This window comes from Myotis brandtii, unplaced genomic scaffold (genome assembly GCF_000412655.1).
Source record: "Myotis brandtii unplaced genomic scaffold, ASM41265v1 scaffold594, whole genome shotgun sequence".
Classification (NCBI taxonomy): domain Eukaryota; kingdom Metazoa; phylum Chordata; class Mammalia; order Chiroptera; family Vespertilionidae; genus Myotis; species Myotis brandtii.
Window position 1 is genome coordinate 352,286 of NW_005370240.1, and position 12,462 is coordinate 364,747.

Here is a 12,462-nt window from a genome sequence, read left to right on the forward strand (position 1 = left end):
AGGCGGGGAACGTTGGAGTCCGCCGTCACTGGAGCAAGCAAGCCTCCCTGTTCGCTTCAGTGCATGGCTGCCGGCCGCCATCTTGGCTGGCAGTTAATTTGCATAAGGATATGCTGATTAGCCAATGGGAAGGGTAGCGGTCGTATGCTAATTACCATGTTTCTCTTTTATTAGTGTAGATTCTTGGTTCATGGGCTAATATTATCATTGGACAGTTCCTGGCTTTCATTCACTTATTCATTCACTCATTTATGATGCTACACTTAATACCTGTGAAATATTAATAGTTACACCTTTGCTTTTTTATTTAATCCCCTTACTCTGCCTAAAAGGTAGCTATTATCCTGAGTTGTGTATATCATCCCTTTTATCATTGGTTTGTTTGTGTGTTTTTTCATATATAACGTACGTAAACAATACATTGCTTAGATGTTGTTTATTTAACTCAACAGAAGAATGATATTCTTCTATATATGTACTAGAGGCCCGGTGCGCAAAAATTTGTGCACTCGGGGGGGGGAGAGGGGGTCCCTCAGCCCGGCCTGTGCCCTCTCACAGTCTGGGACCCGTCAGGAGATAATGACCTGCTGGCTTAGGCCTGCTCCCGTGTGGCAGAGGGCAGGCCCAATCCCTAGGTTCAGCCCCTGGTCGGGCTCAGAGCAGGGCCGATTGGGGAGTTGGGGCGCCGCCCCCTGTCATGCACAGTGCAGGGCAGATCAGGAGGTTGCGATGCCACCCCTAGTCACGCTCAGGGTACGGCCGATTGGGGGGTTGTGGCACCGCCCCCTGCCACACTCAAGGCAGGGTCGATAGGGAAGTTGCAGCGCCACCCCCTGTCATGCACAGAGCAGGGCTGATCAGGGGGTTGGGGCGCTGCCCCCTGTCACTCACAGAGCAGGGCCCATCAGGGGGGTTGGGGAACCGCCCCCTGTCACTCACAGAGCAGGGCCCATCAGGGGGGTTGGGGAACCGCCCCCTGTCACTCACAGAGCAGGGCCCATCAGGGGGGTTGGGGAACCGCCCCCTGTCACTCACAGAGCAGGGCCCATCAGGGGGGTTGGGGAACCGCCCCCTGTCACTCACAGAGCAGGGCCCATCAGGGGGGTTGGGGAACCGCCCCCTGTCACTCACAGAGCAGGGCCCATCAGGGGGGTTGGGGAACCGCCCCCTGTCACTCACAGAGCAGGGCCCATCAGGGGGGTTGGGGAACCGCCCCCTGTCACTCACAGAGCAGGGCCCATCAGGGGGGTTGGGGAACCGCCCCCTGTCACTCACAGAGCAGGGCCCATCAGGGGGGTTGGGGAACCGCCCCCTGTCACTCACAGAGCAGGGCCCATCAGGGGGGTTGGGGAACCTTACCTGGTAGGGTCACAGATCCGGGTCCTGGGACCGCAGACAGCCTTGCCTGCTGCCGCCTGCCTTCAGTATGCAAATTAGCCGCCATCTTGTTGCTTTAGGGTGGGGGTCCCCACTGGGGTGCCTGGCCAGTCTGGGTGAGGGGCTGAGGGCCGTTTTCAGGCTGGCGGGCGACTGAAGCTCCAAACCTCTCCTTTTTTTCTTTTTTTTTTATTCTGGCATTTATTTACCTTCTATGGCTGTCACTGGAGCTGAGAGCCGGCTTTCTCTCTGAGGCTCGACTGCTGAAAGCAGGTTTCTGGCCTTTGTTTTCTGTATTCGAAACAATGTTGCAACTCCAGCTCTGAGATCCCGGCTGACTGACAGGAGGTTTCTGGGGTTTTGTTTATCTTCTATAAATGTTACAATGTTTCCAACTGAAGCTCAGAGGCCAGCAAGGCAGGCGGGGAACGTTGGAGTCCTCTGTCACTGAAGGAAGCAAGCCTCCCTGTTCGCATCAGCTGCCTGGCTGCAGGCCGCCATCTTGGCTGACAGTTAATTTGCACATCTCCCTGATTAGCCAATGGGAAGGGTAGCGGTCGTACGCCAATTACCATGTTTCTCTTTTATTAGTGTAGATTCTGTTGCTATTTTCCACTCAACAGCATACTAATATGATTCACTATGTTTTTATTTGTAACTGATTTCATTCAGTTTTATTTCAATTAATATTCCATTGTGTGAATATACCACAGATTGTCCATTCTCCTGACAATGGGCAGTTCAGTTGTTTATATTGTGCAGTTGTGAACAATGTCTGCTATGAACATTTTTACTTGCTGCCTAAGACATATCTGAAGGTTTCTTCAGAGTTTATATCTGGGAATGGAAATATTGGCTCATAGTGTGTGCAAGGGTTAAACTTAAAAGATAATGCCAAATCGTTTTTCCAAAGCTATTGGGCCAACTTGCATTCCCACCAGAAGCATAGAAAGCTCACATTGATCTATATTTTTTCTAACACTTGGTCTTGTGAGATTAATTTCTGTCAATTCCATGCCATGTAATGTGAATGCTATTTAATGGTGTGTGATTTTGGTTTGCATTTCACAGGTTACTAATGAGATTGTGCATCTCTTGGTATATTTATTGGTCATGTCTATTTTATCTAATCTTTCAATTTTAAGATTTTATTGGTCTATACTAGTAAATACTTGATATTTTTATATTTGCAGTTGTGGTATCTTAATCATAAAAAGATATATAATCATTAAAGTGAAATAGATATAATTTAGTAGTATAGAGATCAGTGAGTAAACTTCTAATAAAGGATGCACAGTCAAATAGTTAACAAATGTGAGAGAAGAGGAAATAATTCTATTTTGAAATTATTTTCATGACATTTTTTTTACAGCTTGGTGTTCATTTTTCTTTTGACAGAACGACTTCGAGATTTACTACTTCCTTCATCTAGTCAAGACTCTGAGATTCTGCCCTTCATTCAGTCTAGAAAATATCCCAAGTAAGCAATAGGAGTGACTGGGTATTGAAAAGGGAGTGGGCAAGTAAGTAATGGGAGAGATTTGGGAGGACAAAGACAAAATGTGTTCTTTCTTAAGATTTCTGAAAAAGCCAGAATAACTTAGCCTAACTAATTTGGGCATCTTTTGCAATATAATGTCCCAGGCTCTGCACAGCTGGGTCAGAGAAAAAAAGACTAGCTTGCAAGTGCAGCCAGCTGTGGCTGGGAACTGTTGAGAGTGCAAACCAAACGGTCTGCGTCAGTGTCTGGCCGTGTGTTTCTCTTTGCTTGGTGCTGTATCAACAGACACAGATACTCTGAGTGTCCGTCTGGTTTCCTGTTTCTATTCTTTAAAAATGCAAGGGTTTATTCATATTGTATAAGTGGTTTTCAAATACCCATGTGCTAGATGTGATTTTAGCAATTTCCACAGATTCCTCTGTACTGTCTTTATAGTTATGAGAAGTGTTATCTCCTGGTCCTTTCTAAATGGGGGCAGACCTTGACTCTCTTAGATGCCACAGGTGTACTTATTTGGCTGAAGGAATAGTCCTTCATCTTTGCAGAGAATAAAGAGTTACCAGGGATTTTTGTTTTGTTTTCAATTAGGCATCCTCTTTCTAAAGGCTGGTAGATGCTACTATCTTGATGCTTCCTGGGGAAGCTCCAAGCTCCCTCTACTCTATGAATGTCTGACACTCTTTACTAGCTAGTATGCAAGAGGCTAAAGAATGAATAAACTAATATCGTAAATAAAAAAGAAAGGTCACCAAGTTAAAGAGCTAAAGCTTGGTTCACACATTTTTCATCAAAACTAATCACTATGCTAAATGATTCCTTCTTTGATTGGTTGGGCAGTTTATTCAAGTAGTCACTGAATTTCTCTTTCTAGGGTAACTTTCCCCCCTAATAACTAGCTTTAATAATATTTACTTAACTCTCAAAACAAAAATAAATATAGAATTCAAATTACTTGTTCATTGTTTTATATGTGAATCCCTATTTAATCTCTAGCAATAATCTTGCCATGCCCTTACAACACACAGGGACATACATGTGCCTGGATAGCCTGGTATTAATACATTCCTCTTCTGTGTACATATTGACGGGGAGGAGGGAGGTGCCTGAAGTGACTGATGCATGTCTATCTTCATTTTTTCCCAAGGCTGTTATTTGCAAAGGCCAGTGATGCCTGCTTTTCCTCCTCTCGGCTACTGTCTGCCTGATACTGTTGCTTAAAGAGAGGAATCAAGTGGTTTCTCAGCTGGTGACCGGTTTGCTGCTTATTTCCCTAGGTTTTCTTAGCTGCATGGCCTTACGTGTTCTCTTCTTGTTCTTAGGTTACTTTTTGGATAGTGATGTGATTCATTCTAATATTTAAGAGAGACACCATGTGACAATCTTTTGCCACTCTGTTCCTTGGGGTAGATATGTTCTTTTTGGTTTCTTTGGATTAAAAGAATAAAAATCATCTATAGATGCCACACACACCATATTACAGCCGTTGAGAGTGTGGAATCTGAAGCAGACCGCCTCACCAGCTGATGTGACCTGAGACAACATAACCCTCTGTGCCTCAGTTCCGCTTGTGTGCAAATGGGTGTTAACAAAGCCTACACTCAGGGGTGTTATGAAGATGAAATAAATTAAACAAAAAAATACATAAGCCCTAGCCGGCTTGGCTCGGTGGATAAAGCGTCAGCCTGCGGACTGAAGGGTCCCTGGTTCCATTCCGGCCAAGGGCACGTGCCTGGGTTGCGGGCTCGATCCCCAGTGGGGGCAAGCAGGAGGCAGCCGATCAATGATTCTCTCTCATCATTGATGTTTCTATCTCTCTCTCCTTCTCCCTTTCTCTCTGAAATCAATAAAGAAATATATTTTTAAAAAATTAAAAAAATACTTAAAACCCAGTTTACACATAGGAGTACTCCACTGTACAACTAATTTAAAACCAAAAATAAATAAACAAGAATGAAGACATGGAACCTTAGAGAAAATATTTAGAAACCCCACATATCACTCTGTGCCTAAGGACAGGCTTTTCTCAGCAGTGCTGTGAGTCACTTGGGCATTGAGAAGGCACTCAGGGTTCCTAACTTGCGCATGCCCTAACTTCCTGCCGGTTTATGTAGAATCAGCAGGTGGGGCCATCGCTCTGTTCAGTCTATACTGGGCAAGTACATGACTGACTCACTTTGTGCACCTTTTCCCTTTGTGGCATTTTTTAAAATTGCATACAGAATTAACTAGGTTTGCCCATTTCCAGAATCTTAGGGAAATAGATTATTGACCCAACTTGGAGGATAGCTCTTATATCAGCATAACTTTTTTCAACCTGCCCTTATTAATACATAGGGAAGTTTGTTTATTCACTATTTCTAGATTATTACTAACACTAGTGTGACACACTGCTTTGGTGGCCATTTAACATTTTTATGAGGTTCAGTTCTCTAAAGCATCAAATGAAAGCATGCTAATTAAAGATTTCTGGGTCTGTAATATTTATATAAAAATCTTAAATAGAGTTTGTTTCTTTAAGTTAAATAATATTAAACTTCACATCTTCCCATTGCACATTTAATGTCTAGTTTGTCAGTAGAATTTTAAAAGGTGTTAGTGGAAGAGAGAGGGGGGGGAATAGAATTCTATTTGTGCTGTGCCCAGGGAGTGTTGCCTTGGTCCAGGGAAGGGCATGGGCATGGAGGTAATGCCCATGTGAAAATTGCTGGGGAAGGAGAAGAGAGAGCTATGGTAAGGGCCAATTAACAAATACAAGCGGGCAGGGATTTGTGTGTGTCTTATTCTAATTTAAACAAATTTTGGATTATTTATCCTTTTAAATATCCTCCTTTATTCTCATTAATATTCACTCTCAAGTATACTATTCTCATTTATTCATTATTGAAGATAACTAAAAACAAAGGAACTTCACATTTTGTGACACACAAAAATTTCTGGAAAGCTGAACATTTAATCAAAGCGTTATTATTTGTTGCTTTTATCTCAGCACAGTATACCTATTTATTCTGAGATCTTTTCTATGAATATAGTTTTTCTTAATGAGAGATATGTTTTCAGAGCTAACACATGGGTGAAGAAGGAAGTTATTTGCCCTATGTTACGTAGTGTCACAGAGTGATATTCACAGAGCATATTGTAGCCAGCCTTTCTGTGAGACTCACTCGACACTGGTTAATGTAGCTGTTGAAGGGACTGTGGTAATTTGGATTGGGGTGGGTTCTCTAGTTAGCATAGTATTTATAACCTAAAGCATCTTGTTACCAAGAGACACCTAATAGATAATGGCACACAGTAAAAGGTAAAGGGTATTCTTTATTTAGAAAGGGGGAAAGATAAAAAAGAATAAAAAGAGAAAATTAATCGTGAAAAACTAACTAGTCCTTGAAATGTATGTGTGTGCGCGCATGTGCACTCACCCACGTCTTGACCCATTGCTAAAGCCAGGCACGTCCATTCTAATCAGCATGTAACTGAGGACAGCGTGACATGAAAATTCTCAGAGCGTGAATAGGGGTGGCCATTCATGAGAGACAGAAAGAGGCGGGTGATCTGAAAGAAGAAAATTAGATTTATAAATTAGAGAGAAGAAATGGAGATAATGAAACTTAAGTTTTGTTGATCATTCCTTAGCTGGTGTCATTGCTAGTAACTTTGAAGGACTTAGGGTTAAAATGCATTTAGACTAGAAGGCAGCTGCAAATACCCCTGTCCTTGGAGATGTAAAATGGTTTAGGACATTTGGCATACTTTTACTCACAAGTGACTTGCAATCATTTTAGCAGTTAGGCCAACAAAACATGATCCATTCACTCTGGAAAGTTTAAACATCGTGTGTATAAAAATACTGGGAGATCAACCAAAGGACTTGTATGCATGCATATAAGCCTAAACAATGGACACAGACAACAGGGGGTGAGGGCATGAGTGTGTGTGTGTGTGTGTGGGGGGGTAATGGGGGGATAAGGACACATATGTAATACCTTAATCAATAAAGAAATTAAAAGTAAAAAAATAAAAATAAAAATATGGTGAAAATACAGGAATAAAATGTTGCATATCTCTGTTTGGTTCTCATAAAGATCAAGTAGTCTTTATGCTTAGTGTCAGAACTGTTTAGAGAGAGGAATATTATTTAAGACAAATTCAGAGCTGTTCCTGTTTGGCTTGGTTTGACACCAAAGAACAACCTTGATTTCTTGAGCAATAAAAGCAGTGGCTTAACCCAATGTCCTTTCCAATGGGCTGCTTAAAATAGGTTTTAAACAGCGATGTTGGGCAATATGCTTAAACTGAAGAGCCTCAAATGACCTTCTTCAATTTCATCTATTCTTCAGTTTATCTTCCTTTTTTCCTCAAAGAAAGTTTTGAGTTCCTCTTCTTCTAAACAACCATCCCTCTTCAATAATTTTTGTTCAATCTCATGTCTACAGTACTAGTATATTTGAACTAAGTTATCTCCATTCATAGTAAAAATAATAGCACTTAATGAAAACTTTTACATGCCAAGAATTGTGTTTAATGCTTACATGCATTATTCTATTTAATCCTTACTGTTTCCCTATGAGTTAGGGAGTACTATTTCCCCAATGTTCAAATTTTACATATTAGGGAACGGGATCTAAGTGGATTAAGTACCTTATTCAAAATCCCATTGAAGAGCTGGATCTCACACCCAGGTCTCTTTGGCCCCCAAATTATACTTAATTGTTCTATACTACTTCTCATTTATTCATTTATTCATCTGTTCATCCATTCTTCAGGTATTTGTTGAATAATTACTGTGAACCAGAAGCAGTCACAATTACTGAGAATCTATAATAATAAAAAGTATAATATGCTAATTAGACCAGACATCCTTCTGGACCAAGCCAGGGCTGTGAGGGCCAAGCCCCTGGCATGAATTTCGTGCATTGGGCCTCTAGTATTAAAATGGTTAGGACATAGTGTGTGGTTTTGAGGGGCCTGAAGTCATGGGGTGGGGGGGAAGCAGAATCAGAATTAAATGGAGAAATTAATTATAGCAATGTGATAAGATGTGCTCATTTTAAGAAATGTACGAAATTTAATGAGAGAAGAAAATAGAAAGTGCCTTCCTATGTTGTTTATTCATATGAAGTTGAATTCCCCCTTAAGTAAAATCTTGAAAGGTGCTATGTATGAAACAAGATGAAGAGGCTTTTCAGATGGAGCAAGGAGCATAATAGCATGAGGAGGCATGTAAGTGCATGGTTCATTGAGACATCACCTTCCTATGGCTGCAAAACTATGTGTCTGTGTGTCTGTACATGCGCAAACATATATTCAAGGAGGGATATAGGAGAAATGAGGGCAGGGACTACTTTATGTCATTTAAAGTAGCTTAGACTTTATTGTGGAATAATGGATACCAGTGAAATAATTTTAAGCAAATGAGCAAAATAATTAGATTTGCATTTTCATGATTTATCATGGAGCCAGATAGGGACATACATCAACACATGGGGCCAGAACACTAGCTAGTTGACAATTTCATACTCAGGAGGGAAGTGATAAAGGGTTAATACTGTGGTAATAGTAAGAAGGAAGAGCAGATAGATGTCTGAGAATGTTAGGAGGCATAATAATGTGAAGACTATTGAACAAGAGGAAGAGGGAGAATGAATGGGATGAAAAGGAGAGGGGAGGGAAGGAAAAAGGATAGCATGCAAGGAAAAAGTTCAAGGAAGGAGTTCAAGGTTTTTCACTTAAGTTGCATCAGCTTACTGGCCCCATGACTGGGAACAAGTGGCAAGTCTCTCTCAGCATCACTTTTTCTGTATTTCAAATGGAGATAAAAGTAGTAGTATGGGAAAAACTCCCCGACTCTCCTTTATTCCTACATACAATACTTCTGACACCAGATTTGAGGGTGTGTTTTTTTCTACACCAACCAATTATTTGATACCAGCTGGGTATCCTGCAATTTAATTTAATTCTGAGACTAACTGGAGTTAGCGCAGACTCCACAGGTTAAGAGCTCAGCATTTTAACCCTAAGTCCTTCGAACGAAAAACTCAAAATCTGCCAAAACTGAGCACTGCTGCAATGTAAGGATTTTGACTCAGACATATGATAAGTGAAGGAACTCTTAGTGCAAGGCTAATGAGCATGCAATCAAGATGCCTCAGTATTGACAGAACTCATTCTAGACTCAGATGAGAACTGCTTCAAGGATAAAGCCAAGATGAGCCTATAACAGCAAGGTCAGGAAGCTGACATCTCAAACCAAGCTGAGGAAGTAAACACTTTCTAGGACAGCGGTTCTCAACCTGTGGGTCATGACCCTTTGGAGGTCGAATGACCCTTTCACAGGGGTCGCCTAAGACCATCGGAAAACACATATATAATTACATATTGTTTTTGTGATTAATCACTATGCTTAATTATGTTCAATTTGTAACAATGAAAATACATCCTGCATATCAGATATTTACATTATGATTCATAACAGTAGCAAAATTATAGTTATGAAGTAGCAACAAAAATAATTTTATGGTTGGGGGTCACCACAACATAAGGAACTGTATTAAAGGGTTGAGAAACATTAGGAAGGTTAAGAACAACTGTTCTAGGAGATAAGCATGTGTGATGCTCCATCCAGTGCCTTTGAGAGCTATTTACCTTCCTTGTTCTGTCTGTCCTACAATCTCAGCTGTCATGCATCAGATGTTTCTCACTTTTTGGTATTATTGTTTTTCTGCTTTGACTCAGAGATTGTCTATCAGTTGAGAAAGTGGTCCTAAGTTCTCTCTTTGTTAAAAATCTTAAAGTCCCATTTTAATGGTCTTGGATAGAAACGCCTCCTTTTTGCATCAAGTAAGTTGTAGCTTCTCAACAACGTTCTTAGCTCTAGACAAGCGAGATGTTATAAGAGTTAAACCGTGATTTTAGAAATAATGTATGAACTCTATAGCTTGAATGACTATTAGAGTAGCTGTTAAAAGCCTGTCTTATATTACATTTACCAATTTATAATGGTTAAGGTAGTATAATTTTGATAATGTGTCTGTTTTATAGGAATTCCTTGCCAAAGAGTTGTTGTCCCTACAGACCCTAAGTAATTCATGGCTTCTGTTTATAAGACCTTGATTGAATGAGTCAGAAATCCAAGAAACAAACATCAATTATAGTGGTTTTCCAAACAATGTTGCTTTTATTTATGCACGAGATTGCCTTAAGTAATGATCAAACATTAATTACAGAGATTTCTTAGCACTCTTCTGGTGAATTTTCCTTTCTTAAGTTGTTCCTAAAATCCAAACAGTGTGGACTGCTACCTCCCACCTCCCACCAAGTGAATTCAAAAAACGTGAAGGGCTTATCCTGATCACCATATTTAAAATCACCACCTCTGCCAGTTCACTCCCTGCCAGGCCTCCTTACTTGCTGTACCACAACATCAGTGTCACTTGGGATATTTTTAGAAATACTGATTCTCAGACTAATGGACTCAGAAAACCTGGGGTTGGGGCCCAGCACTCTGTTTTAACAAGCCCTCCAGGAAATTCTGATGCGTACCAGCATTTGAGGACCACCAGTGAAGGGTAGAAACATTTTGAAGACTCTCAGACTTTTGAACTCCACCCTTTCTTCTTGTTGTGTTTATTGATATGATTATCTTCTGGGAATGGGATGGTTTAAGACTGAAATGCCACCCTCTCTGGGGGAACAGTTAATTACATTCATCTTTTCCAGAGATGAAGAAAGACTTGTTGTGAAGGATAATCTTGAACCCTTCCAGCCTGCAAAGCAGGGTTTTTCAAGAGTTCTTGACACAATGTACCGTTTTCAGATTTTTTTGTTATTTTCCAAGGTGTGTTATTTCTAACCAAAATAATGTGTAATTGACTGTAATGATTAATATGTGATTTTTTTATCAACATGAGCTTTGGAGTTAGATGCACATAAATTTAACAATAGTCTTTCCCCTTAATAGAAAGGTGGCTTTGAGCAAATTACTTAACATATTTCAGTTTTAGTTTCCACTTCAGTAAAAAGGAGGTTAAAGCTTTTTGTGAAAGTTTTTGTGTGGATTAGGAGTGAAAAGATATACAGAACATTTAGTATAGGCCCTGGATTAAATTTTCAGTAAAGAGTTTCTATTTTTCTTATATCTCATTTTAGGTTTTGGAGGTAAGAGTCTAAGATAGTTTTTGGTTTTTTTTTTTTAAATTAGAACTTTTTTTTAAGTCCAAGCTACTTAGATAAAGATAAGGATAAATAATTTTTCCAAAAAAATGTGCATTTATATCAGCATTAAATGGATGTAAATTATAAAGCTTTATTATTAATAATATCGAACATTTATCAAGTGCTTATTGTGTTTAGGTACTATGTTAAAAGCTTATCAAATGTATTAGCATTCAGTTACATAAAACAGAAACGTAGTAAAAATGATGGGAACTAATTTTTCTCATGTAACTAAAAGTACCAAGATAAGTGACATGGTATTGGTAATGTCAGTATGCTACATCTGAGATGTCTTCGGGTCTCTTTTTTCCCTTTAATTATCTCAAGATGACCTCTTCACCATCACGTCCTTATTCCAGGCAGAAGAAAGAAGAGCAAAGGGCATAAAAGGTCCATGCAAACTGAGCCAACCTCCCTTTCAAGAAACTCCTCATATCCCCAACCCAAACATCTACTTAATCTAATTAGTAAACAGTGTTTTATTTTGGACATTTCTTACCTGTCTTCTATTTCAACCACTTTTTTTTTCTCTTAATATTTAGTGATCATTTTTCTAGGATAGATATTCTTTGTCCTACTAATGCTGAAGGCATGGATTATGTGTGGTTTTATTTGTAGTTTTTGTTTGGAGGGAGATTCATATTCAGGTAGCAGACATTATCCCCCAGCATTTGAAATCACTAAATCATCACTTTTTATCAAGTCTCAACAAAGATAATATTCACGGAAAGCAAAAGGAAAATAGAGCAAAAAATTGCATCTTCTTATTAAATTTGTGGAGTTACCTGAAAAGATTCCTGAGAGCACAGCTTCTCATACTAATGTGCATACGACTAACCTGAGATCTTAATAGAACACAGATTTGGATTCAGTGAGTCTGAGGTAGAGCCTACAATTCTGACTTTCTAATAAGTTCTCAGATAAAATTAATACTGTTGGCCCAAGAGCCACACTTTTATAGGAACATACCCCATCATATTGGTAAAAGCCTAATGAAAGGCTTTTCATTCCCTTCAAGGACATTTGTCACCAGGGAAGAGAGAAGTACTCAGCATCTTAAGCAGAAAACAAGAGAGTAGATAAAAGAAATCTCTCTCCTCATAGTCACCTATCTTCATCTTACCTAATAATAGATAAACATGCAAATTGACCATACCTTCACTATGCCTTAAGCCACACCCACCAGCCAATCAGAGTGACTATATGCAAATTAACCCAACCAAGATAGCGGCCAGCAGCCATGGAGCTGGAGCAAACAGGAGGCATGGTTGCCCCAATGATGAAGGAAGCCAAGCTTCCCGCTGGCTCTGAGCTCTACTCAAAGCAACAAAGTTTCAATTATAGAAGGTAAATAAACCCCAGATACCTGCTTCCAG

At 40.0% G+C, this 12,462-nt stretch overlaps 1 protein-coding gene across 3 annotated transcripts in view; it reads left to right on the forward strand.

Moving 5' to 3' along the window:
- The window catches only part of NOX4 (NADPH oxidase 4), a 154,682-nt gene that overhangs the window by 106,939 nt on the left and 35,281 nt on the right, over positions 1 to 12,462 (forward strand). For all 3 annotated transcript variants that reach the window (XM_005879342.2, XM_005879341.2, XM_005879340.2), the window contains exon 13: positions 2,776 to 2,857. In XM_005879342.2, the coding sequence (XP_005879404.1) occupies positions 2,776 to 2,857 (82 nt within the window). The remainder of the gene's footprint in view (positions 1 to 2,775; positions 2,858 to 12,462) is intronic.